This window comes from Piliocolobus tephrosceles, chromosome 10, assembly GCF_002776525.5.
Source record: "Piliocolobus tephrosceles isolate RC106 chromosome 10, ASM277652v3, whole genome shotgun sequence".
Taxonomy (NCBI): domain Eukaryota; kingdom Metazoa; phylum Chordata; class Mammalia; order Primates; family Cercopithecidae; genus Piliocolobus; species Piliocolobus tephrosceles.
The window spans coordinates 47,670,134-47,697,737 of NC_045443.1; the positions used below are offsets into that span (position 1 = coordinate 47,670,134).

Sequence of the window (27,604 nt, forward strand, 5' to 3'; positions counted from 1 at the left end):
AATGGCATTATCTTGGCTCACCACAACCTCTGCCTCCTGAGTTCAAGTGATTCTTCTGTCTCAGCCTCCTGAGTACTCCTGAGTAGCTGGAATTACAGGCATGTGCCACCACGCCTGGCTAATTTTGTATTTTTAGTAGAGACAGAGTTTCTCCATTTTGGGCAGGCTGGTCTGGAACTCCCAATCTCAGGTGATCCACCAGCCTCGGCTTCCCACTGTGCCTGGCCATGGAAATTTTAGGACAACTGACTTGATAAAATATTGAGCCTTGCCACTAAAAAACATGCACGAGGCCGGGTGCGGTGGCTCAAGCCTGTAATCCTAGCACTTTGGGGGGCTGAGACGGGCGGATCACGAGGTCAGGAGATCAAGACCACCCTGGCTAACATGGTGAAACCCCGTCTCTACTAAAAAATACAAAAAACTAGCTGGGCGAGGTGGTGGGTGCCTGTAGTCCCAGTAAACCTGGAAGGCGGAGCTGGAAGTGAGCTGAGATCCGGCCACTGCACTCCAGCCTGGGCAACAGAGGGAGACTCCATCTCAAAAAAAAAAAAAAAAAAAAAAATGCACGTTTATATTACCATTCATCATTCAGACTTATTTTTTGTGTACATTAATCAGCCTTCCCTTCTGATTTCTTGGTTTTTAGACTTGTAGCTTTTTAGTGTGTCTTGATATCAGGTCAGGCAAAGCCCCCTTTTCTATCTCTTATTTTTTGACTTTCTTTGAACATTTCATCTTCTGTTTGAACTTTAGAATCAGCTTGTCAAGTTACGATTTTTAAAAATTACAACGAGGCCAGGCTCATACCTGTAATCCCAGCACTTTGGGAGGCCGAGGCTCGTGGATCACCTGAGGTCAGGAGTTCAAGATCAGTCTGGCCAACATAGTGAAACCCCATCTCTACTAAAATCACAAAAATTAGCCGGGAATGGTGGTGCAAGTCTGTAGTCCCAGCTACTTGGGAGGCTGAGGCGGGAGAATTACTTGAACCTGGGACGCAGAGGTTGCAGTGAGCTGAGATTGCACCACTGCACTCCAGCCTGGGTGACAGAGCGAGGCTGTGTCTCAAAAAAAAAAAAAAAAAAAATTAGCTGGGTACGGTGGTGTTGCCTGCAGTCCCAGCTACTAGGGAGGCTGAGGCAGGAGAATCGCTTGAAACTAACCTGGGAGGCAGAGGTTGTAGTGAGCCGAGATCACGCCACTGCACTCCAGCCTGATTGAGGCCTTGTCTCAAAAAAAAAAAAAAAGAAAAGAGATTTGATAAATATTGTATTGATTTTTACTGATTAAGTTTTAAAGTACTGATACCTTCATGATGTTGAGTCTTCTAGAAATGGGTAGTTATTCATTTAGGTATTCTTTTTCTGTTTGTTTTTCAGCTAGGTCTTCTTTTAGATTAGTTGATAATAGATTAGTTTTTTCATATAGGTCTATACATTTCTTGCTAGGGATATTTCTATTTATGTTATATTTTGTTATAACTATGAATGCGTTTTGCCTTTCAATGGCAATTACTATAAGACAAGAAAGTTACTTATTTTTGGGCCTGGGTGCGGTGGTTCACGCCTGTAATCCCAGCACTTTGGGAGGCCGAGGCAGGCAGATCACGAGGTCAGGAGATCGAGACCATCCTGGCTAACATGGTGAAACCCCGTCTCTACTAAAAATACAAAAAAATTAGCCAGGTGCGGTGGGGGGGTGCCTGTAGTCCCAGCTACTTGGGAGGCTGAGGCAGGAGAATGGCGTGAACCTGGGGGGCGGAGCTTGCAGTGAGCCGAAATCGTGCCACTGCACTCCAGCCTGGGCGACAAAACGAGACTCCATCTCAGAAAAAAAAAAGACAAGAAAGTTACTTATTTTTATATGTTGACCTAATTTTAAGCTACCTTATACAACTCCCATTAATATTCTGTAGAACTAGAATTTAAACTCTATATGAATGTGGACCTTATTCAAACACTGTATCCCTAGCACCTAGGCAATGCCTAATATGTTACTTTAACTTAAGACATATTTTATTTATTAATTTTTTTTGAGACAGACTCTCGCTCTGTCACCCAGGCTGGAGTGTAGTAGTGTGATCTTGGCTCACTGCAACCTCAGCCTCCCGGGTTCAAGCAATTCTCTGTCCCAGCCTCCCAAGTAGCTGGGATTACAGGCGCCTGCCACCATGCCCAGCTAACTTTTGTATTTTTAGTAGAGACAGGGTTTTTACCATGTTGGCCAGGCTGGTCTTGAACTCCTGACCTTGTGATCTGCCCACCTTGGCCTCCCAAAGTGCTGGGATTACAGGTGTGAGCCACCGAGCCCGGCCACTGATATATATTTTAATGAATGAATGATGGCATTTTAGTTGATTCTGTTGCATTTTCTGGATAGACAATTTTTCCAATTTTTCAACTATTGTAATCATGAGACTTGGTAGAGATTGCTCTGAAATTCATATTCTGAAGTACCCTTTCTTCTATGTATACATCAATATTAGATAAAACAGAAAAAGGTAAAGTTACACAGCTATGACATGCAGAAACAAGAACTATTTCTTTGTACTTAAAACAGTGTTTAGAGGCTGAGTAGGGTGGTTTGTGTTTGTAATCTCAGCACTTTGAGAGGCCAAGATGGGAGGATTGCTTGAGCCCAAGAGTTTGAGAACAGCCTGGGCAACATAGGGAGACCCCTGTCTCCACAAAAAGTAAAAAAATTAGCCAGGCTTGAGTCTGGGAGTTTAAGGCTGCAGTGAGCTATGATCGCGCCACTGCACTGAAGACTGGCTGACAGTAAGACTCTGTCTCTAAAGGAAAAAAAAAATGCTTATTTGGAGAAATAATCCCTGAAAACTTTTCAAATTTGATAAAGAATATTAATGTGCACATTCAAGGTCAATTAACTCCAAGAAGAATAAACTCAAAGAGATCCACACCTAGGAACATTATGGTCAAACTGCCAAAAGACAAAAACAAAGACAGAATATTGAATGCAGCAAAAAAAAAAAAAAAAAAAAAAAAAAAAAAAAAAAAAAAAAAAAAAAAGCAACTCATCATGTATAAGGGATCTGCAACAAAATTAATAACTGACTTCTCATCAGTGCAAGGTCAGAAACATGAACATCCATCTGAAAGGTCTGTCTCCAAGGTCCCTTAGAGCAACCCATACAACAAACAGGCTGCATCACTACCAGGGAAGCTGCTGTTTGCAGCCATTGCACACTGGGCCCCCATGAGGAAAGGAACTCAGTCGGCTTAATTGGCTGCAGGTTTCGTTTTTTTTTGAGACGGAGTTTCGCTCTTGTTGCCCAGGCTGGAGTGCAATGGCGCGATCTCTGCTCACTGTAGTTCTCTGCTCACTGCAACCTCCGCCTCCCGGGTTCAAGTGATTCTTCTGCCTCAGCCTCCTGAGTAGCTGGGATTACAGGCGTCCACCACCACGCCCGACTAATTTTTGTATTTTTATTTATTTTTATTTTTATTTTTTTGAGAGGGAGTCTGGCTCTGTCGCCCAGGATGGAGTGCAGTGGCCGGATCTCAGCTCACTGCAAGCTCCGCCTCCCAGGTTTACGCCATTCTCCTGCCTCAGCCTCCCAAGTAGCTGGGACTACAGGCACCAGCCACCTCGCCCGGCTAGTTTTTTGTATTTTTTTAGTAGAGACGGGGTTTCACCGTGTTAGCCAGGATGGTCTCGAACTCCTGACCTCGTGATCCGCCCGTCTCGGCCTCCCAAAGTGCTGGGATTACAGGCTTGAGCCACCGCGCCCGGCCCTAATTTTTGTATTTTTAGTAGAGACAGGGTTTCACCATGTTGGCCAGGCTGACCTAGCATTCTTTTTTTTTTTCTTTTATTGAGACGGAGTCTCGCTGTGTCACCCAGGCTGGAGTGCTGTGGCAGGATCTCAGCTCACTGCAAGCTCCGCCTCCCGGGTTCACGCCATTCTCCTGCCTCAGCCTCCCGGGTAGCTGGGACTCCAGGCGCCGCCACGTCGCCCGGCTAGTTTTTTGTAGTTTTTAGTAGAGACGGGGTTTCACCGTGTTAGCCAGGATGGTCTTGATCTCCTGACCTCGTGATCCGCCCGTCTTGTCCTCCCAAAGTGCTGGGATTACAGGCTTGAGCCACCGCGCCCGGCTGACCTAGCATTCTTAACCTCAGGTGATCCACTTGCCTCGGCCTCCCAAAGTGCTAGGATTACAGGCATGAGTCGCCGCTCCCGGCCTGCCATTGTCTTAAAACTGAAACAGAAACAGAGAGCTCCTGGCAGATAGGACCAGGAGTCACAGTGAAGGAGGTGGTCTGTGATTAGGTTTTTATAAATGGGCAGGTATTAATCAGGGGAAATGGAGTAAAGGACACGACTGGAGTAAAGGACACGACAGACATACATGGGAAAAAGTAAGGCCTGGGGCCCCTAAAAACTTGCTCGAGAGTAAAGGTAAATGCTATGTGTCCACACTACTGTGGTAAAGCCGACGGTCCACATACCATGAGCCCATTTCGCAGCGGGGAAATTCGGGTGGTGGGCTTGGGCCCGTCGTTCTGGTAACTCCCCAGTAGAGGGCGCCATAAGCATGTGCGTCCTCAGCCTGACTGGGCTGTGGAGGCGGTGCGTCCTCCTGGCCCGGGGGCGGGGCCGTCGCGCTCACGTGACCTTTGCTGATGGCGGCGGCGGTGGTGGCGGCGGTGCTGGTGGCGCTCGGCGGCCGGAGCCGGATCCTGTAGCCGGGTGTGGGCCCGCGTCGGTCCTTCCCTCCTTCGGCCCCCTCTCTTGTCTTCCGGAGTGTGGCTGGCGGAGCCGGGATGGCGGAACGAGGCCTGGAGCCGTCGCCGGCCGCGGTGGCGGCGCTGCCGCCTGAAGTGCGGGCGCAGCTGGCGGAGCTGGAGCTGGAGCTCTCGGAGGGTAGGAGCCGGGCGGGGGAGAGGGCGCCCGGGGCCCTGCGGATCGCTGCGACTCGGGAGACAGGTCCCCGCCGCGCGCCCTGGCGGCCGTGCGGCGAGGGGGACGAGGGTGCAGAGAACCTGGCCTGGCACTGCACGACCGTCTTCCCTCCTCTCCCACCCCACTAAGTGGTTTCCTGTGGCTTTCATTGTTTTCCCATGAAGGGGACTAAGTAAGGGCTTGTGGGAGAGGTCCTCCCGGGCCCACACTGCTTCTGCGCTTCCTGCCCCCCAAAACCCGAGACAAAGCTGCGCCCTCCCGCTTCTGCCCAGGCGTCTGGGCCAGGTGGGTGAGGGGGAGGGCTGCGAGGAGGGTGGCTGACAGCTTTCTCCTTTCCTCTCCCCTTTTCGTGGAGGGCTCCACGCCTTGTTCCAGCCCCTTTCCCCCTTTCAAAAAGAGAAAGACACATGGGAAATCCACAGCAGTATTTCTTCTCTTTCCTTTAACAATGCGCGATGCCTCCCCAGTGACAGGAGTGAGACAGCAGCGGGTGAGCCATTGAGGGTCCTAGGGAGAGAGATGAGAAGCAGTGGCATTAACCCAGAGAGACACTCGGTGCTGCTTTTAGACCACCTTTGTCATAAGAGGTTTTTTTTCCTGGTGCCTGTTATTTGGGCTGAATTTTCCGCATGTGGTCACCTTTTGGAGTCTTTGAAGAGGGAGAGAGAGGAGGCTACTGGTTACTTGCCGGCATTCTTTCTTTTGACAATGGATTGGGACAGAGAGGGTTCGATTTTTCAGAATTTAAAAAAATGGGATAAATCAAGCCACTGTTATTAGAGAACTCCTTGTACAACAATGAGCGAAACACAGTGCTCCGTTGTGGGCATGTGATCAGGCTTGTTGGGCAGTTGTGATCAGTTCTCTGTAAAGTTCCTGTTTTTATCACTGGCTGCCCCTGAGACAAAAGCAGCATTTTCTCCAAGCTTGATACCAGTACTTTGATTGTGTCTCCAGAGTTGCATATTCTTGAGTTCCTTGTGGAAGGCCCTCTTCACTAGCATTTTTCGAGTGGATCAAAAACTCTTGATTGGAAAAGAAGAATGTGATCAACTCCCAGGATCTTATTAAACATTACTTATTGTTTACTTATTAAGGTATTATGGTTCTCTCCCCTCCGAGAATCATTTACAATGAAAAACCAAAAGTAGAGTTGAATGTTATAAATCCTGTTGGGCATTGAAGGAAATAATTATTTTTAATAACCCTTTTAATAACAATGTGTAGGGAAGTGCTGTTTTTACCTGTACTTAACTATCAACGTGTTATTTTTCAATTAATTCAATTTTCAGGTTATTCTTTGGCCAGCCCCGGGAATCACTGGTATTAGATTAATTTGTTTCTGTAAAGTGTTTAAGAAGATAGGAATCCTTTGGGTTTGTCTGCCCAGTTATACCTGTTTGAAATATTCACCAGGTGAATCCATTTGCCATAGACTTGAATGGCTGAGGCTTAGTTTGTTTAAATGTAAATTTCTTTAAGTTTCCCCCGCTTGGAAAATCGAGGGGCTTACCATCATTTCTGTCTCTCAAGAGAACTCATTCTTCTCCTAAAGCGTTGACATTAAATCTGTGTTGACTTGCATTAAAATCTGACTTTTAAAACTGCTATTTGAAAGTAACAAATCAGCTAGCTTTGATTAGTCAGAAAGAGAGAGGTTTGCCTGGATGCTTGCGTCAGAGGGAGATTAAAAATAGGAGTTGATTGCTTTCACACGGAGAGGGAAATCCTGGAAGCTCCTTATTCTGGGTATATCTGCTTCCAGCTGATTGTTGTTTACATCTCTGGGTGTTTCTAGACATCTCTAGAATGTCTAGAAATATTCTGAGTAACTATTTCTAGGACCTCCACTGATTAGCTCACCTCTCTCTCCTTCAGAAAGGTGTGAAACTTCTTCAAATTGTGAATGCCAAGGCTTAAACATTTTAAGGACAAGTGCGTGGTTTGCTTTCCAATGAAGGATTATTTTGGTTGGCATCTGACTTGGTTTGAATTTGTTTCTTATAGATTTATACTACACTTCTCGTATTTCATCTATTTTAGCAATGGATGACTCTGGAAAAAAGTACAGTTGAAAAACTTGGGCCTGCCGTGTCAGCATATTGGTCATCTTTCTTGCTTAAAGTACAGGGGACGGTTGGCTGGAGTAGATAGACATTAGGAATTCAAGTGAAGTTAAAATAATCCAATAGTCCCAATAGCTGTGTAGTATGGTGTTATTTGTGATGTCTGTAGCAAATTTAGAGCTAAGTTTTGTTTGTTTTGCATTTTCTGTAGTTACTCTGCTCTAATGTAAGTACTTTGCTTTTTTTGTTTTAGATGCTTTTCTTTTGTTTGCTTATTTGTTTTTTTTGAGATGGAGTCTCACACTGTTGTCCGAGCTCGGCTTACTGCAACCTCCGCCTCCCAGGCTCAAGCAGTTTTCCTGCCTCAGCCTCCCCAGTAGCAGGGATTACAGGCGAGCACCACTACTGCCGGGCTAATTTTTTCGTATTTTTAGTAGACAGGAGGTTTCACCATGTTTACCAGGCTTCATCTTAAACTCCTGACCTCAAATGATCCACCCGCCTCAGCCTCCCAAAGTGTTGGGATTACAGGCGTGAGCCACCGCTAAAGATGCTTTTAACTGTGTGTTTATCATGCCTTGCTGACATTGGTGCACTCATTTCTCTATTTTCATTTTTTTTTTTTTTAGGTTCAGGCTGTCATTGGTCCTAATCATAGCAATAATCTGAGCTGTTTGCTGTTAAAGAATTTTCTTTGTGCTTGCCTGTATTTTCAGCTGCAGGCTTTGGTAATAGATCAGCCAACTCTGTGCTGAAATGCAGGTTTGTGCCTGCTTTAGGCTCTGCCGCAGAGCGTGTTGCAGAGCCCTGTGATGTGTCTGGTGCTTCAGGCAGGTCACCAGGCATCTTCCTGGTTAAAACCTGCTTCTACCACAAAAAGAACAGGCTGAAACGGCCTGGAAATCATTTACAAATTGAATTTTCATATAAGGGTGAGCTTTTCTATAGATGAGTTGAATAGGTAGAAGGTTTCTGCAAGTATTTCTGTGACTGAAATTTTTAATGATCCACATATTTTATTATTATATCTTGACAGTAAGCTCTGTTGTTTGGACTTATGTATATGGTCTAGTCAAGTGTATGCACATAAAATAGCACTAATGGGGAGAATTAGTTTGCTTAAATCTGTCTAATAATACATTATATTTGTGTAATGATCTTTTTGTACATTGTCATTTGAGCTTCACTAAATGTCAATAGATAGAATAGGTATTGTTACCACCCACCCCCGCTTTCTTTTTTTTTGGCTTAACAGAAGGGAAAACTTGTACTTGAAACGATTGTTTTGTCTAAAGCTGCATACCTAATAAGTGTCATTATCCTAAGCTGTCATGTGATGATGATAGTGTAATGATTTAAATATCTGTGCTGTCATTGCACAACTTGTTAACTAATTTTTACTCTAAGGAAATGCTACCAAACAGTTCTTTTTTTTTTTTTTTTTGAGACGGAGTCTCGCTCTGTCACCCAGGCTGGAGTGCAGTGGCGCAATCTCGGCTCACTGCAAGCTCTGCCTCCCGGGTTTACGCCATTCTCCTGCCTCAGCCTCCCGAGTAGCTAGGACTACAGGCACCCGCCATCTCGCCCGGCTAGTTTTTTGTATTTTTTAGTAGAGATGGGGTTTCACCGTGTAGGCCAGGATGGTCTCGATCTCCTGACCTTGTGATCCACCCATCTCGGCCTCCCAAAGTGCTGGGATTACAGGCTTGAGCCACCGCGCCTGGCCTCTTTTTTTTTTTTTTTGAGATGGAGTTTTGCTCTTTTGCCCAGTCTGGAGTGAAATGGAGCGATCTCAGCTCACTGCAATCTCTGCCTCCCGGATTCAGGTGATCTCCTGCCTCAGCCTTTCTGAGTAGCTGACTTTACAGGCATGCACCACCATGCCCGGCTAATTTTGTATTTTTAGTAGAGATGGATTTTCTCCATGTTGGTCAGGCTGGTCTCGAACTCCCTACCTCAGATGATCCACCCGCCTTGGCCTCCTGAAGTGCTGGGATTACAGGCGTGAGCCACGGTGCCTGGCCCTAAACCATTCTATACCACAGTGTTGATTCTTTCTCTCTGAAATCTCTTTCAAATCCATCACTTACGCATTCAGTTCAGCAGATGTGTATTTTGTGCCTACTGTGTGCAAGTGAGCAGGATACCATGGTAGCTTTCAAGAAGCTCTGAGTCTGGCAGGGAAATTATTGAAAAATGCCAACAAAACAGTCCATGACCATGGTGGAGTTATGTACACAGACTGCCTTCTAAGAAAAGAGGAAGCTATCTGCTTTATCGTCGTTGTGAGAGGCAGAAGAGAATTATAAAGACAAGATTGGATTGTGTGGCTAGTAGAGAGGGCTGTAATTTAGCCCATGCAGATCAGTCATAAGCGCAATGCAAAGAAGAATGTTCCCATACTTCTGTGGCATGCAGGAAGGAGCTCAAGTCTTTCAGTGTCTGAGAATAGTCCAAAGATGACAACTGGAAAGGTATTTAAGATAAAATAACACTCACAGGAAGGGATCCTCCCTTTTCTTGTTTGAACACTTCTCTGAGCACAAACAGTAAACATAGACCCATCCTCCCTTTCTCCTGCCTGTTTCATCATGTAGCTTTGTGGTCCTTAAAGCATGGCACAGGGTCTACCATGAAGGCAAAGGGATAAGAGAAGGCTGACTTCCTAGAATTGCGGTGACTTTTCTTTAGGAATGGGGAAGAGGTGGAAGAGTTGAAGAGGAAAAGGAGAAGATGTTGGATAAAGATTTTATAGTCTCAGAAGGGGGCAGGTAGACTTAAGCCACCATAAAACTGGTAAATCCCTCCTGCTTTACCTGTCATGGGAAATGGGGCCACTTCTCCCAAAATACATAGCTTAGTCATAGATTCATAGACTACACCTTTATCAAAGTTCTGTCTAAGCAGTTGTGACACCTGATGCTAGGAGTATTAAGGAAAGCAGGAATGTAGATTTATAAATAACCAAGAATGGGCATTATCTAAGCGATCTACCTCCGGAACTTGCGTGTGTGTTTTTGGTGGGCAGGAGCTCATCTTCAGAATTACTGTCAGAGCCCTGACACATTCCTTTGAAAATCCTCATGGTGGCAGATTTCAGTTCTTTGAGGGTAGAGTTTCATTTATAGGTCACTTGGAGTCAAGTAGAGAAAAGCTGGTTAATATTCTTTTACAGCCCAAACTAGTTGTGACTGAAAAAATTAGAGTGATTATAAACTGATTTTAGTTGTGATTGTCAAAAAATCAGAATGATTGTAAACTGGTTTTGAGGGCAGTTCCAGAAGAGAAGTTACAGACAAATTCACTGGAAGAATGATTCACCTTATTGAAAAGAGTGGCTTGTTTGGATATCCTTGTTCTGGTGTGTATTTTGAAAAATTAATCTTGTTTGACAGCCCACAGCATTGAGTTCGATTTTTGAATAAGATAAATCATTAACATGTCATGCTTAGCTCAGCCCTTGATTGCAACTTTCTGTCCTAGCCTGTGTAAGACTTAGCACTTTAAGATTGAAAGTTCATGTGAGTGGCTAAAAAGGGCCTTCATACTATATTTGTATTCTAATTACTAGAGTTCTCCATGGTTCTCTCTCATGTGACTTATTCAGGGATATTCTTTGAAATGCTCCTTCTTGCTTATATGCACAGTTTCTCATAAATCTTTAAGGGTTCAGCTAAAGTACCATCTTTTTTTTTTTTGAGACAGAGTTTCACGTTTGTTGCCCAGGCTGGAATGTAATGGTGCGATCTCAGCTCACCGCAACCTCTGCCTCCTGGGTTCAAGCAATTCTCCTGCCTCAGCCTCCCGAGTAGCTGGGATTACAGGCATGTACTACCACTTCTGGCTAATTTTGTATTTTTAGTAGAGACGGGGTTTCTCTCTGTTGATCAGGCTGGTCTCGAACTCCCAACCTCAGGTGATCTGCCCACCTCGGCCTCCCAAAGTTATGGGATTATAGGCATGAGCCACCGCACCTGGCTTTTTTTCTTTTTTTTGAGATGGAATCTTTCCCTGTTGCCTGTGCTGGAGTGCAATGGTGCAATCTCGGCTCACCGCAACCTCTGCCTCCTGGGTTCAAGCAATTCTCTAGCCTCAGCCTCCTGAGTAGCTGGGATTATAGGTGCCCTCCACCATGCCTGGCTAATTTTTTGTGTCTTTAGTAGAGATGGGGTTTCACCAGTTGTCCAGGCTGGTCTCGAACTCCTGACCTTGTGATCTGCCTGCCTTGGCCTCCCAAAGTGCCGGGATTACAGGTGTGAGCCACCACACCAGGCTCAAGTACCACCTTTTTGTAAACCTATCCCTGACCAGTGTGATTTCTCTTTTTTTTTTTTGAGACAGGGTCTCAGCTCTGTCGCTCAGACTGCAGTGGTGCGATCTCGGCTCACCACAACCCCCACCTTCCAGGCTCAAGCAATTCTCCTGCCTCAGCTTCCTCAGTAGCTGGAACTACAGGCAAATGCCACTACCATCTGGCTAATTTTTATATTTTTAGTAGAGTTGGGGTTTCACTATATTGGCCAGGCTGGTCTTGAACTCCTGACCTCAAATGATCCATCTGCCTCGACCTCCCAAAGTGCTGGAATTACAGGCATGAGCCATGGCAACAGGCCAATCATATATTTTCTAAGTATTTAAATTGCTTTTCATTTTATCTCTTAAAAATTTTTTTTTGAAAGTAGAGACGAGGATGGGTACAGTGGCTCATGCCTGTAATCCCAGCACTTTGGGAGGCCGAGGAGGGCAGATCACGAGGTCAAGAGATCAAGACCATCTTGGCCAACATGGTGAAATCTTGTCTCTACTAAAATTACAAAAATTAGCTCAGAATGGTAGTTTGTGCTTGTAGTCCCAGCTACTCGGGAAGCTGAGAGCTCCTTTTGCCTTGGTTCCGCCAAAGTGCTGAGATTATAGGTGTGAGCCACCGAGTCTGGCCTTAGCTCAATGTACGCTTTTTTTTTGTTTTTTTGTTTTTTTTGAGACAGAGTCTTGCTCTGTCCCCCGGGCTGGAGTGCAAGGCATGATCTCTGCTCACTGCAACCTCCACCTCCTGGTTTCAAGTGATTCTCCTGCCTCAGCCTCCTGAGTAGCTGGGATTACAGGCTCGTGCCACCACGCCTGGCTAATTTTTGTATTTTTAGTAGAGACAGGGTTTTGCCATGTTGGCCAGGTTGGTCTCAAACTCCTGACCTCAGGTGATCCTCCCTCATCGGCCTCCCAAAGTCCTGGGATTACAGGCTTGAGCCACCACCGCACCAGGCCTCAATGTAAGCTCTTATAGAGAGGTCCTTCATATCTGAAATTTATTTTAAATAACTTGCAACTATTTATTTCTTATGTTGTTTTAGGAATATGATAAATTTTTGGTCATTTCAATTTGAATTGAAAAATAAAGTCTCTGTCTTGGGAACTTGATCTTGGCATAAGGTATTGTTGTGTAATCATTTGAGAAGCACATATTTTGACATCTGGTGGGCCTGGGTTGAAGTTCTGGCTGTATCATTTATTAGCTCTGTGACCTTGGACAAACTGTCTAACCTCCCAGGTATGAGTTTTCAACACTTAAAAAAGGAATGACGGTGGGGTGCGGTGGCTCCCTCCTGTAATCCTAGCACTTTGGGAGGCCGAGCCGGGTGGATTGCCTGAGCTCAGGAGTTCAAGACCAGCCTGGGCAACATGGTGAAACTCCGTCTCTACTAAAATACAAAAAAATTAGCTGGGCGTGGCGGCGTGCACCTATAGTCCCAGCTACTCGGGAGGCTTGAATTGCTTGAACCTGGGAGGCCGAGCTTGCAGTGAGCTGGGATCGCACCACTGCACTCCAGCCTGGGCGACAGAGTGAGACACCGTCTCAGTAACAACAACAAAAAGGAATGACACCCTCCTTAGAGTTGTAAGGAGGTTTAAAGTAAGAAATAGAAAAGCTGAGTGTAGTGTGGCATGCAGTGAGTACTCAGCACATGTAATCTTTATTGCTGGTGATAGTGAATGGATGCATGGAGACTTGGCAGTTTTTAATATCTTGTGTTACTTAGTATAATAAGGTTATATATGAAGTGATGAATCAATTTGTGATTTTTTTTTTTTTTTTTGAGGCGGAGTCTCGCTCTGTCGCCTGGACTGGAGTGCAGTGGCCGGATCTCAGCTCACTGCAAGCTCCGCCTCCCGGGTTTACACCATTCTCCTGCCTCAGCCTCCCGAGTAGCTGGGACTACAGGCACCCGCCACCTCGCCCGGCTAGTTTTTTTTGTATTTTTAGTAGAGACGGGGTTTCACTGTGTTAGCCAGGATGGTCTCGATCTCCTGACCTCGTGATCCGCCCGTCTCGGCCTCCCAAAGTGCTGGGATTACAGGCTTGAGCCACCACGCCCGGCTGTGATATATTTTTTAAAAGTAAGGCTTCACTCCATCATCAGTTGTTCCTGTTGGCACCTATACCCTTAGTCCGGCACCTGTTGGGTCACTGCAAGCAGTTGATTAAAGCAGAAGACTTGCTGGTCTGTTTCATACAGACATCTCACATATGTACATTTCTGAACCTACAGGTTCAGGCAAGTGCCTGTGACATGTAAGCTTAGTTTCTGAGACTTAGCATCTACAAGCTATGAAAAGGGACATATGGATGTTTAGAATCTTCAGAAACTATGGTTTTTACTCTTCCGTTTCTTATCCCCCACTTGTCCTCAGTGAATATATCCTTTTAGTTCCTCTTTCAAAAGTTTTCTGGCTGGGTGCGGTGGCTCACGCCTCTAATCCCGTTACTTTGGGAGGCTGAGGTGGGCGGATCACCCGAGGTCAGGAGTTCGGGACCAGCCTGGCCAGCATGGCGAAACCCCATCTGTACTAAAAATATAAAAACTAGCCGGGCATGGTGGCAGGTGCATGTAATCCCAGCTACTCTGGAGGCTGAGGCAGGAGAATTGCTTGAACCTGGGAGGTGGAGGTTGCAGTAAGCTGAGATCATGCCTCTGCACTCCAGCCTGGGAGACAGAGTGAGACTCAGTCTCAAAAAAAAAAAAGAAGTTTTCTTGATCTTCTTTTCCTTAGAGTTTACTTACCACCAGCCTTCATGAGTCCTCTCAGACTTAATTGGTCTGATTGTAGTCTCTTTTTAGCTCTAGATTGATCTTTCATCTTTTAAAAATACTACTTTTATTTAAAGCCATTGCTAAATCTAAGGCTCTGTCATTCAGTTGTCTTTTTTTTTTTCCTTTTTTGAAATGGAGTTTCACTCTTGTTTCCCAGGCTGGAGTGCAATGGCACGATCTCAGCTCACCATAACCTCTGCCTCCTGGGTTCAAGCAATTCTCCTGCCTCAGCCTCCCGAGTAGCTGGGATTGCAGTCATGTACCACCACGCCCCGCTAATTTTGTATTTTTAGTAAAGACGAGGTTTCCCTATGTTGGTCAGCCTGGTCACAAACTTCCAACCTCAGGTGATCCGCCCACCTCTGCTTCCCAAAGTGCTGGGATTACAGGTGTGAGCCACCGTGCCTGGCCTTTTTTTTCTTTTTTTTTCCTTTTCTTAAAGATAGTCTTGCTCTGTCATCGAGGCTAGAGTCCAGTGGTGACATTGTAGCTCACTGCAGCCTCTAATTCCTGGGCTCAAGTGATCCTCCTGACTCTGACTACAGGTGTGCGCCACGATGCCTGGCTAATTTTTTCTTTTCTTTTCTTTTCTTTTTTCTTTCTCTTTTTCTTTTTTCTTTTTTTTTTCTTTTGAGACAGAGTTGCCCAGGCTGGAGTGCAGTGGTGCCATCTTGGCTCAGAAACACCCTTGTCCCAGGTTGAAGTGATTCTCGTGCCTCAGCCTCCCAAGTAGCTGGGATTACAAGCATGCACCACCACACCCCGCTAATTTTTGTATTTTTAGTGGATACAGGGTTTTGCCATACTGGCCAATGCCTGGCTAATATTTTATTTGACTTTTTAGAGATAGGGGTCTCCCTGTGTTGCCCAGGCCGATCTTGATCTTCTGGTCTCAAGAAATCCTCCTGCCTCAGCCTCCTAAAGCACTGGGATTATAGACATGAGCAATTGTGTTGGGCCTCAATTATCTTTGAATTCTAAGTTTCCTAAAAGTGGAGATGATTTCCTATATTCTTTACCCTTGGGGTCTAAGTTAGTACTTTTGTACACATCAAATGGTCCATCTCTTTTTGTTGATTGTTTATATCACAGAGGATTGAGAGTTTTTCATATCTGTGTTTATAGTGCATAAGATGCTTTCTGGTGTGGATGCTCTTTTATGAGTAAGACAGGTGCTGAGAGGCCATTTCTTTGGAAATTCCATAGTGTCACAGCCGTCTGAATCTTTGGATACATGGGTTGGATTCATTGGACCTGAAAACTCTAAAATTACATGCAGGTTTTTTTTTTTTGGTTGAGACAGGATCTTGTTCTGTCACCAAGGCTGGAGTGCAGTGATGTGAACATGGCTCACTGCAGCCTTGAACTCCTGGGATCAAGTGATCCTTCCACCCCAGCCTCCCAAGTAGCTGGGGCCACGGGTATGCACCACCATGCCCAGCTAATTTTTTTATCTTTTGTAGAGATGGACTCTTGCCATGTTGCCCAGGCTGGTCTTAAACTCTGTGCTCAAGCAGTCCTCCCACCTTGGCCTCCCAAAGTGGTGGGATTACAGGCATGAGCCACGACACCTGGCTGTATGCAGGATTTTGAGTGTGAGTGCTTATGTGTCTTTTTTGGGATCTGGGTCTACAACTTTCATCAGTTTCTTAAAGAGAGCTATGAAGCAAAGTTAACCAAGACTATGCATTACCACCTTTCATTCTCACTAGTTTATAAGTAAGACCAGACTCCCTCAGCTTCCCTCCCCAACACTTGGCAGACTCATCTATATCAGTTCCACCCGTATCCCCTTTCTTTTCTCAGAGGAAGAATTGTCCTCTTCCTGTTCTAAGGTCTGTCCCTCCATGTTCTCACTCTCATCCCTTCTCTTTTGAGATCTTGGGATCTCACTTTATTGATTGATCTATTCATTTACAGGCTCTCTTTGTTTCTTTCATCTTCAGCCTCTCACTTAACACTTGGCCCTTGACTCCTTGCCTTCAGCCTATACATTTGTTCCAGCTTCTCCCATCTTTATTTTATGTTTCTGAAACAGGGTCTCACTCTGTTGCCCAGGCTGCAGTGTAGTGGGGTGCTCACTGCAGCCTTGACTTCCTGGGCTCAAGTGATCCTCCCACTTTAATCTCTCAGGTAGCTGGGACTACAGGTACATTCCACCATGCCCGGCTAATTTTTAAATTTTTTTGTAGCAACAAGGTCTTGCTTTGTTGTGCAGGCTGGTCTTGAACTCCTGGGCTCAAATAATCTTCCCACCTCAGCCTCCCAGAATGTTGGGATTACAGGCATGAACCACCACACCCAGACTCCCAGCTTTAAAAAAACACACACACAAAACTTTGCCACAGTCTTGCGTGAGAATATGCTTGCTTTCATGTGCTGGCACTCTCCCTCTCTCAAGCCTAAAAGGTGTGGCCTGTATTTCCTTCCTCTTATTTCTTACCTTTGCTCACTGCTCAGTCCATTTCCCCTGCCTTATTAAGTCTGTGAAACAACTGTCTCCAAGGCTACCACTGACTCCCAATTTCAGACTGCAGAGAACCTGCTGGATATGGCATCTCTCTCTGTGGCATTGTACACTGTGGACTTTTGTTTTTTTTGAGGTGGAATCTCACCCTGTTGCCCAGGCTGGAGTGCAATGGTGCAGTCTCTGCTCACTGCAACCCCCGCCTCCCGGGTTAAAACAATTCTCCTGCCTCAGCCTCCCAAGTAGCTGGGATTATAGGCGCCTGCCACCACGCCCAGCTAATTTTTGTATTTTGTTAGAGATGGGGTTTCACCATGTTGGCCAGGCTGGTCTCAAACTCCTGACCTCGTGATCCGCCCTCCTTGGCCTCCAGAATGCTGGGATTGCGGGCGTGAGCCATTGCGCCCGGCCCTACGCTGTGGACCAGTATCTTCATAAACTCTTCCCTTCCTAACCTTTGTGTCAGTTTCCTTCTGGCTTCCTAACCTTCCTCTTGTTCTCTCTGGGGTTTCTTCTTCTCTTTCTTTCTCCTAATGAGAGTATTCCTCAGATTTGTGTCTGTTCTTCACCTCACTTTACATACACAGATGAGTAATCTCATCTGTGCCCAGGACTTCAGCTGTCATGGCTGTGCACATGGTTCCCTAGTCTGTATCTGTAGCCCTGACTTTTGTCTACTCTAGACATTCCATTGGTTCCCCCCATGCTAACATGGTAAGTCTAAAACCACTCTATTTCAACTTCTTCCTCCACCCCTGCTCCCACCTCCCTGCTTCACAGATATCTGTATTTCAGAATGTCCACTTACTATCTCCATCTATTTCTGCTGCTGTGACAACATACCTTAGACTTGGTAAATTATAAATGATAGAAATTTATTGCTCACAGTTTGGAAGCTAGGAAGTCAAAGATCAAGAAGTCAGAAGATTTACCTGATTTGTCTGATGAGAGCCTGCTGTCTGCTTCAAAGATGGCACCTTCTTGTTGCATCGTCACATGGTGGGAGGGGCAAACAGGCTCCCTCAAGCTTGTTTTATAAGGGCACTAAGCCTGTTCATGAGCACTCCTCTTTCATGACCTAATCACCTCCTAGAGGCACCATCTCTCTCTGTCTTTCTGTCTTTCTATCTTTCTCTATTTCTCTTTCTCTCTCTCTTTCTCTCTTTCCCTCTTTCCCTCTTTCTCTCTCTCTCTCTCTTTCTTTCTTCCTTCTTCTTTCTTCTTTCTGATAGTCTTGCTCATCACCAAGGCTGGAGTGCAGTGGCGAGATCATAGCTCACAGTAGCCTTGGATTCTTGGGCTTAAGTGATCCTCCCACCTCAGCCTCCCAAGTAGCTGGGATTACAGGCGTGTGCCACCACACCTGGCTAATTTTTTATTTTTTGTAGAGATGGGGTCTTGTTACGTTTCCCAGGCTGGTCTCAAACCCCTGGCCATGAATGATACTCCCACCTTGGCCTCCCAAAGTGCAGAGATTATGACTGTGAGCCACTGTGCCTGGACCCCATCTCTTAATACTATCACATTGGGGATTAAGTTCCAACATAGGAATTTTTGGGGGACACTGACATTCAGACCATAGTAACTTACCAAAGTCAAAATATGGAGAGTCATCCTTATATTCTTTATTTATTTATTTAAAAAATTTTTTTTTCTTTTTTTGGAGATGGAGTCTTGCTCGCTCTGTCACCCAGGCTGGAGTGCAGTGGCGCAATCTTGGCTCACTGCAAACCGCGCCTCCTGGGTTCACACCATTCTCCTGCCTCAGCCTCCTGAGTAGCTGGGACTACAGGCGCCCGCCACCATGCCTGGCTAATTTTTTGTATTTTTAGTAGAGATGGGGCTTCACTGTGTTAGCCAGGATGGTCTCGATCTCCTGACCTCGTGATCTGCCCAACTTCGGCCTCCCAAAGTGCTGGGATTACAGGCGTGAGCCACTGCACCCGGCTGAGTCATTCTTATATTCTAAAAAAATTTTGTTTTGGCTGGACGCGGTGGCTCATGCCTATAATCCCAGCCCTTTGGGAGGCCGAGGTGGGAGGATCACCTGAGGTCAGGAGTTCGAGACTAGGCTGGCCAACGTGGTGAAACTCCATCTCTACTAAAATGCAAAAATTAGCTGGGTGTGGTGGCGGGTGCCTGTAATCCCAGCTACTTGGGAGGCTGAGTTAGGAGAATTGCTTGAACCCAGGAGACGGAGCTTGCAGTGCGCAAAAAAAAATTTTTTTTTTTTTTGAGACGGAGTCACGCTCTGTCACCCAGACTGGAGTACAGTGGCATGATCTCGGCTTACTGCAAGCTCCACCTCCCGGATTCACACCATTCTCCTGCCTCAGCCTCCCAAGTAGCTGGGACTGCAGGTGCCTGCCAGCACGCCAGGCTAATTTTTTGGAATTTTTTTAGTAGAGTTAGGGTTTCACCAGGTTACCCAGGATGGTCTCGATCTCCTGACCTCGTGATCCACCCACCTTGGCCACCCAAAGTGCTGGGATTATAGGCGTGAGCCACTGCACCTGGCCAAAAAAATTTTTTTAATTGAAATTTTTTTTTTTTTTTAAATAGAGATGGGGTTTTGCAGTGTTTCCCAGGCTGGTCTCGCTCCTGGGCTAAGGTGATTCACCCGTCTTGACCTCCCAAAGTGCCGAGATTACAAGTGTGAGCCACCTTGCCCAGTGATCCATATTCTAATGAATCACAGAGTCTTGTTGTTTCTACTTCCTGTACTCCATACCATTCCAGTGTTAGTTCAGGCACTTATTTCTTGCTTAGACTAATGAGGTAGTCTCCTAACTCATCTGCCTGTCTCAGTCTCTTCTCCCTTCAGTGTGTCCTTCTCTACCCTGTCATTGATTGATCATTCTGAAACACAAAGCTAATTGTGTTATTTTCCCTCTTTAAAACTTTTCCTTGGCTTCTCCCAGTCACAGGATAAACTCTGAGCATCTTTCTTTGAATATGAAGACCTGCCTGCCTTTTTAACCTCATTTCCTCCACTGTCTATATTTGTTCTCTGCTCTCTAGCCATGCGAGATGACTTGCACTTCCCTGAATACACTGTGCTTTTTTTCACTTGTATGCTTTTGTATACATTGCCATTCTCTAAAACCTTTACTCTGGCATGTTCTTCCTCTTTTTTTGCCCAGTTAACTTCTGTTTCAGTTTCCTGTGAGTTTCCAGTTAACTTCTGTTTCATTCCAGTTTCCTTCTCTAAGCTCTTTTAAGAAGTTAAATCTCTGTATAAGTAATCATCAGTTATTGAGAACTTATGATGTAATAGGTCCTGTGCTTAGCACTTCATATACCTTACCTACCTGGTAAGTAGGTGCTGAATACATAACTTCTATTATCATAATGATGATGAGGGAACTGAGGTAGCAAAAAGCACCTGAACATTGCATACAATGTATCTTCCCATCTGTGGTTACACATTTCCCCATAAGGTAGCATTCTGGATGCACACTGGGAAGGAGCACTGAATTTAGGAGTCATGCTGAATTGGGTTCACACCCTGTATGGTCTTGGGCAATTTTTTGTTTGTTTGTTTGTTTTTTTGAGATGGAATCTCTCTCTTGTTGCCCAGGCTGGAGTACAATAGTGCGACCTTGGCTCACTGCAACCCTCTGCCTCCTGGGTTCAAGCGATTCTCCTGCCTCAGCCTCCCGAGTAGCTGGGATTACAGGCACCCGCTACCATGGCTGACCTCAAGTGATTGCCCACCTCGGCCTCCCAAAGTACTGGGATTACAGGCGTGAGCCACTGCACCCGGCCCTTGGGAAAGTCTTTGAAATGTGTTTCTAATCTTAACAACTCCTGGAGATAGGTATGCAATTTCTGTACAGTGTGCTGGGATTAGAAACCAAGTCTTTTTGGTTCTAAGCCCTGTGGTGTTTCCACACAGCTGTTTTGTTCTCCATCTCCCTGAATCTTGTTTCAAGTAGTTTCAGCAGAATTCTCTTCGATCTAAACTGTTTATGTCTCATTTTCCTTAGGATACAACTTCTGTCTTTTTTTGATTGTTTTTTGAGACAGGGTCTTGGTCTGTCCCCCAAGCTGGAGTGCAGTGGCATGATCTTAGCTCAATGCAACCTCAAACTCCTATACACAAGCTATCCTCCAAGTAACTGGGATTACAGGTCCCTGTCACCATGCCTGGCTAATTTTTTATTTTTTGCAGAGACAGGGATCTCACTTTGTTGCCCAGGCTGGTCCTGAACTCCTGGGCTCAAGCAGTCCTCCTTCCTTGGCTGCCCAAAATTCTGGGATTACAGGCCTGAACCACTGCACCTGGCCACAGCTTCTGCCTTTATTCTTTTGGGAGTAGGGTTCCCTTGGGAGAAGAATGGGACTATTCTATCTTATTCTCAGAGGAAAAGGTATAGGGGTGTAATTTCTCACTGTGCTTTGCAGGAACCAGAGGGGTTAACACCCTGTAGATTATATTTGGAGGGTTTCCTTCAGACCGGTGTAACTACTGGCAAAATGTGACTTTTTTTTTTTTTTTTTTTTTTGAGATGGAGTCTCGCTCTGTCGCCCAAACTGGAGTGCAGTGGCCGGATCTCAGCTCACTGCAAGCTCCGCCTTTCGGGTTCACTCCATTCTTCTGCCTCAGCCTCCCGAGTAGCTGGGACTATAGGTGCCCGCCACCTCGTCTGGCTAGTTTTTTGTATTTTTTTTTTTAGTAGAGACAGGGTTTCACCGTGTTAGCCAGGATAGTCTCGATCTCCTGACCTTGTGATCCGCCTGTCTTGGCCTCCCAAAGTGCTGGGATTACAGGCTTGAGCCACCGCGCCCGGCCAAAATGTGACTTTTATTTCTTCTACTTATTTCTTAAAATTTTTGTACAGATGGTGTTTCACTGTATTGCCCAGGCTTGTCTTGAACTCCTGGGCTCAAGCGATCCTCCCACCTTAGCCTCCCAAAGTGTTGGGATTACAGGCATAAACCACTATGCTGGGCCTCTTTTATTTCTTAAAAAAATGAAAAATATGAAGATCATCTATAAAGTGAAAGATAATTTTATGTACTTGTCTTTTGTTGTGAAGTTACTTTTTCTTCCTTGGATTGAGATGGAGATGATGAGAAGCTGAAAGGGGAAACCCAGGATGATAATATTTTGGATGCTACATGGGACAGCCCTAAATGAAAATCCACAGGTCTAGCCTAGCATCTTGGAAAGGTCTGTGTTGTGAACAGGTCTCGGGCTTCTGGGCTATTGATAAAGAGTTATACTTACATTGTGGTGCAGAAAGAGTTTTTAGTCTTTTTTCCTCCAGTATATTTAATGTTTAATGTAAAAATTAGCATATAAATGAATGTAGATGTTTCTGTGAATGACATGTACTTTAATTGTTTTTTCTTGGAGTTTTTTTTTTTTTTTTTTTTTTTGGTGAAGGAATAGTGCTTTAATACCCTTTATTTTTGGAGGACTGTTGGCATCTGCAGGATTTTTTTTTGCATTTTTCTTTCTAAGGATGTAAGATCATATTGTCGTAAGTTAATCATAGGCCAGAACTTGTGGCTTTTAATTCAGTTCAGGCATGAATAAATTTTATAGTGCTGACCAGTCTTGTCAATGAATCTCCTTTTTTTTTTGAGACAAAGTCTTGCTTGTCACCCAGGCTGGAGTGCAGTGACACAATCTCGGCTCACTGCAGCCTCCGCCTCCTAGGTTCAAGCCATTGTCCTGCCTCAGCCTCCCCAGTAGCTGAGATTACAGGTGCGCACCACCATGCCCAGCTAATTTTTGTATTTTTAGTGGAGACAGGGTTTCACCATGTTGGTTAGGCTTGTCTCGAACTCGTTACCTCGTAATCCACACACCTTGGCCTCCCAAAGTGCTGGGACTACAGGCATGAGCCACTGCACCTGGCCTAAATCTCCTTTTAAAAAAATCAACCCAGCAAGGAATTGTTAGGTAGAAGCTTCTGATAGTTCTTGTTTAGTAAATCTGTGACAAAGGCAAAGACACTGTCTTAAAATTTTAAAGAGTCATTCTTGATTTATTTGACTTTGGAGAAACTTTCTCTGGTTTGGAGAAACTTTCATTTTTAAGTTGAACATGTAGAAAAAGCAGTGGTATGAGTTTTCCTTCCATAGTTCTTTGCTTGTTTTTCTTCAAGAAGACCAAGAGAAGTACTAGAAAATGAACATCCTGTTTAAAAAACAACTTCTCCATTTGTCGGTTTTCTGAGCTCTGATTTCTAATGTTACCCCTATATCATAGCTATTTTTAAAATTATCTTAAAGTTAGGAAATTATCATTTGCATAAATATTCTCATCTCCCCTAAGTAAGCTGCTTGAGGACAGCACACAGTGTCTTTTAGTGAAAATGCTTTTCAGTTCAGCTAGTGAATGAGGGGATTCTGCCACCAGCCTCCCTATCTACCTTTTTTCTTGCTAGTGTCTGACACTCTTCATATGGGTTTCCTCGCTCTTTCTTGACAAGCTCATTCCTGCCTCTGCATTGGTAGTGAGTATTTTCCCTGTCAGGACTGCTTTTTCTACTATTAAAATCCAACCCTTGTTTCAAGGCCTGGCTGATGTTCCTCTCATCGTGAAACCTGCTGACTGCTTTAGTACATATTAATCTCTTCTATTTTTAGACTATTGTTATATTCAGCAACAGTGTTTTTGTTTTTTGAGATGGAGTCTCACTGTGTTGCCCAGCCTGGAGTGCAGTGGCATGATGTCGGGTCACTGCAACCTCCGTCTCCCGGCTTCAAGTGATTCTTGTGCCTCAGCCTTCTGAGTAGCTGAGATTACAGGCGTGCGCCCCCATACCCTGCTAATTTTTGTGTTTTTAGTAGAGACGGGATTTCTCCATGTTAGCCAGGTTGGTCTTGAACTCCTGACCTCAAGTGATCTGCCCTCCTTGGCCTCCCAAAGTGTTGGGATTACAGGTGTGAGCCACTGCACCTGGCTTAATTTTTGTATTTTCTGTAGAGATAGGGTTTTGCTATGTTGCCCAGGCTTCTTGAACTCCTGGGCTCAAGAAATTCACCTGCCTCGGCCTCCCAAAGTGTTGAGATTACAAGCGTGAGCCACCACGCCCAGCCCCCAAACATTTTAAATTTAATTTATTTTATTTTATTTTTTTAAGATGGAGTCTTGCTCTGTCACCCAGACTGGAGTGCAGTGAGTGGCACAGTCTTGGCTCACTGCAACCTCCGCATCCTGGGTTCAAGCGATTCTCCTGCCTCAGCCTCCCAAGTAGCTGGGATTACAGGTATGTGCCACCATACCCGGCTAACTTTTGTATTTTTGGTAGAGATAGGGTTTTACCATATTGATCAGGCTGGTCTCGAACTCCTGACCTCAACTGATCTGCACGCTTTGGCCTCCCGAAGTGCTGGAATTACAGGTGTGAGCCACCGCACCCGGCCACATTTTTTAAAAATGGAAAGAAAGATTAATAAAAACAAGTAAGGTAATTATTATCTGGTTATTCCAGTTCAGGGTCTGGGAAGGCAGGAACCTATCCCAGCAGCTCAGGGTACAAGGCAGGAACCAGCCCTGGAAAGGACTTTCCATTGCAGGGTGCACACATACATACACACACTCACTTAGACTGGGGCAATTAAATGTGCCAGTTCACCTAATGGACACATCTTTGGGGTGTGGGGGAAACTGGGGTGTCTGGAGAAAACCTACACAGACATGGGGAGAAAATGGAAACGCCACACGGATAGTGGCCCTGGCTGGGAGTTGATTTTTTTTTTTTTTTTCTCAGCCTCTTTATAACATAACATTGAGTAAAATAATGTTACTTGAGGTCCTGCTTGTATATACATAGTATATATTGAGAATGACAAGGAATGTGTAATATAAATGCTAAGTAAGGATCCTTGAACTAGAGGAGACATATTGCAAGAGAAAAACTAGTCGTCTGAACGAAACATTCCCAGTGATTTCAGCAGAACTCAGATGTTGGACAGGGTAATGTGGGGGATAGGTGGGAAGTAAGCATTATTATGTCACTGGGATATTGGCAGGGGAAGAATGGGAGTTAACTGCATTGGTGAGGAGAAAAATATTTTATTTATAAAAGTGTTAAAAATTATAAATTACTTCCTAGAATATATTTGGGAAAAAGAAAAATTATACAATACTTAAATGTTACAAGAAAAGCATAGGAGCTGTCCTTTGAAGAAAATTGTAAAACTTGAAAGATATAAAAGCAGCATCTGAAAAATCGAAATATATACAGTTGTTCCTCTCTTCATGGGGGACTGGTTCCAGGACTCTCCTCGGTTACCAAAATCCAAGAGTGCTCAAGTCTGCTAAAAAAATTCCTTGGTATTTGCATGTAACGTAAGCACATCCTCCTGTATACTTTAAATCATCTCTAGATTACCTATATACTTGTATAGTACCTAATACAGGGAAAATACTATGTCAATAGGTGTTATGCTGTATAATTGAGAGAGTGATGACAGGAAAAAAAATCTGTACATGTTCAGTACAGATGCCTTTGTTTCTTCCAACTATTTTCAGTCCGAGGTTGGTTTAATCCATGGATGTGCAACCCAAAGATATGGAAGGACCAGCTGTACCATGTTCCTGAATGAGAAGACTGTTATATATAAATTTGATGGGAGTCCAATTACAGCTCCAATGGAAGATTCTTTAAGGAATGGAGAATTAGATAAAATGATCTTAGTGTTCACATGGAAGAATAAATAGAATAGCCAAGAAAATTTAGAAACAGAATAGTGAGGTGATACTTGCCTTACCACATATTTAGAACAGATTCTAAAGTTACTGTATTCAAAGCAGTGTGGTATTAGCTCTAAAACAGGATGAATGAACAGAATACTATGCCCAAATTCTTATATATATAGGAAAAATTATTATGTGTGAAAACATACAGCTCGGTTCAGTTGTCTTCCCAATTTCCTCAAATTAGAAAAGATTTTAAATTCCATTTACTAGGACTCCATAGGACATCAGAATATTGAACTTGTTGATATTCTGTTTATCCTGCTAAGAGGAGTACACTGGAGCCAGAAAGAAAAGCCCCTTCCTGCAATGTCTTTCCAGTGCCCTCTACAGACAGGCAAAGCTTAACATCATGGCACTTGTCAAAGGAAAAATATTTAAAGGGCCCATCTCAGTTTTCACAGAGCAGTGAGGGTATATTTGGAGCTGAAAGGCCATAAAGTGATAACACATCTTTGATTCCTCTCTTTCCTTCAGTTCACCTCTCTGTATCAAGTCCATCAGTGAGGCTTTTTGGTACTACCTTGAGAATATATTTTAAATCTACTTCTTTCCATCCCAAGTCACTGCTAATCATGCCCATATCATCATATATCTTGCTTCTTTAGCTCCTTACCTGGTGGTGTCCCAGCTTTCTTCTCTAACCCATTTTCTACATAGAAGGTAGAGAGCTTTTTAAACTGCAAATTAGGTCATATTACTTCCCTGCTTTATAGCTCTTCCATGAATTCAGTTTGTCTTTAAAATATAATTCAAATACCTTTCCATGGCCTACAAGACCTACACTGCCCTGACCCCTCATCTTTTCCCCTCACCCACTGTGCTTCAGCTACATTGGCTGACTCTTCTTTCTCTTTTCCTTCCTCCCTTCTCTCCTTCCCTATTCTTCCCTCTCCTCCCCTCCTGTCTCCCTGCCTCCCTCCATCCTCCCCATTCTCCCTTCCTTCTTCCTTTTTTTATTTATCTGGTGTTTATTGAGTGCCTACTATGTGCTACATAGGTGCAGGTGATACAGCACTGATTAACATGACAAACACCCCTCCCCTTAGGGGGCTTACATCTGTAGCTGTAGACAAAGAATAAGAAGTAATATTTATGGCTTATTAGATGGTAAAAATTATTATTATTTTTTTTGAGACGGTGTCTCACTCTGTCACCCAAGTTGGAGTGTAGTGGTACGATCATGGCTTAACTGCAGCTTCCTTTTCCTGGGCTCAAGATATCCTCCTCCTTAGCCTCCTGAGTAGCTAGGACTCCAGGCCTGTGCCACCATGCCCGCCTAATTTTTGTTTTTTGTAAATACAGGATCTTGCCATGTTTCCCAGGCTAGCCTCAAACTCTTGGGCTGGAGCAATCCTCTTGCCTTGGTGCCCTGCAAAGTGTTGGGATTACAGGTGTGAGCCTGGCCATTTGGTAAAAATTTCAATGGAGAAAAAGCATCAAGAGGGATAGAGAAGGCTGGGCACGGTGGCTCACACTTGTAATCCCAGCACTTCGGGAGGCCGAAGTGGGCAGATCATGAGGTCAGGAGATCGAGACCATCCTGGCCAACACAGTGAAACCCTGTCTCTACTTTTTAGTACAAAAAAGCTGGGCGTAGTGGCAAGCACCTGTAATCCCAGCTACTCAGGAGGCTGATGCAGGAGAATGGCGTGAACCTGGGAGGCGGAGCTTGCAGTGAGCCGAGATTGGGCCACTGCACTCCAGCCTGCGTGACAGAGCGAGACTCCATCTCAAAAATAAGAGGGACAGAGAATACTGGTAGAGTATTAGTGGGCACAATTTAAAAGAGGGAGGTTATCATGAGATGGTACTTTCAACAAAATAGGCATTTCTTTTCTTCCTTGAACTCACCATACATGTTGCTGCCTCTAGGTTCCTTTTTTTTTTTTTTTTTTTGAGATAGGGTTTCACTCTCTCACCCAGGCTGGAGTGCAGTGGTGTACACGGAGCTCACTGCAGCCTTGACCTCCCAGGCTCAAGAGATCCTCCCACCTCAGCCTCTCTAGTAGCTGAGACTATAGGTTTGCACTGTCACACCTTGCTAATTTTTTAATATTTTGTAGCTACAGGATCTCACTCTGTTGCCCAGACTTGTCTTGAACTCCTGGGCTCAAGCCATCCTCCCACCTTGGCCTCCCAAAGTGCTGGGGTTACAGGCACTTTGTGGTTCACCATTCCTGGCCCTCTTATTCCTTGCTTTTCTTCCACCTGGAATGTTCTGCTCAAACTTTGTCTCAGTTCAAAGTTAACCTCCATAGAGAACCTCCAAGGTTAAATTAGCAGCCCCTCCCATCATTCTTCATCTCACCACTCTCTTTTACCTTCTTTTTTTCC

General features: G+C 44.7%; 1 protein-coding gene and 1 non-coding gene across 3 annotated transcripts in view; one reads left to right on the forward strand and one right to left on the reverse strand.

Moving 5' to 3' along the window:
* Positions 1–3,122: 3,122 nt before the first annotated feature.
* On the reverse strand, positions 3,123–3,256 carry LOC111542106. The gene has a single exon (XR_002731449.1). It is a non-coding gene; the product is annotated as a small nucleolar RNA SNORA70 (small nucleolar RNA).
* Positions 3,257–4,632: 1,376 nt separating this feature from the next.
* DIP2B (disco interacting protein 2 homolog B) overlaps positions 4,633–27,604 on the forward strand; it is a 260,554-nt gene continuing 237,582 nt past the window's right edge. For both annotated transcript variants that reach the window (XM_023211143.3, XM_023211144.2), the window contains exon 1: positions 4,633–4,888. In XM_023211143.3, coding sequence (XP_023066911.2) covers positions 4,789–4,888 — 100 coding nt within the window. In that variant the 5' untranslated portion in view covers positions 4,633–4,788. The remainder of the gene's footprint in view (positions 4,889–27,604) is intronic.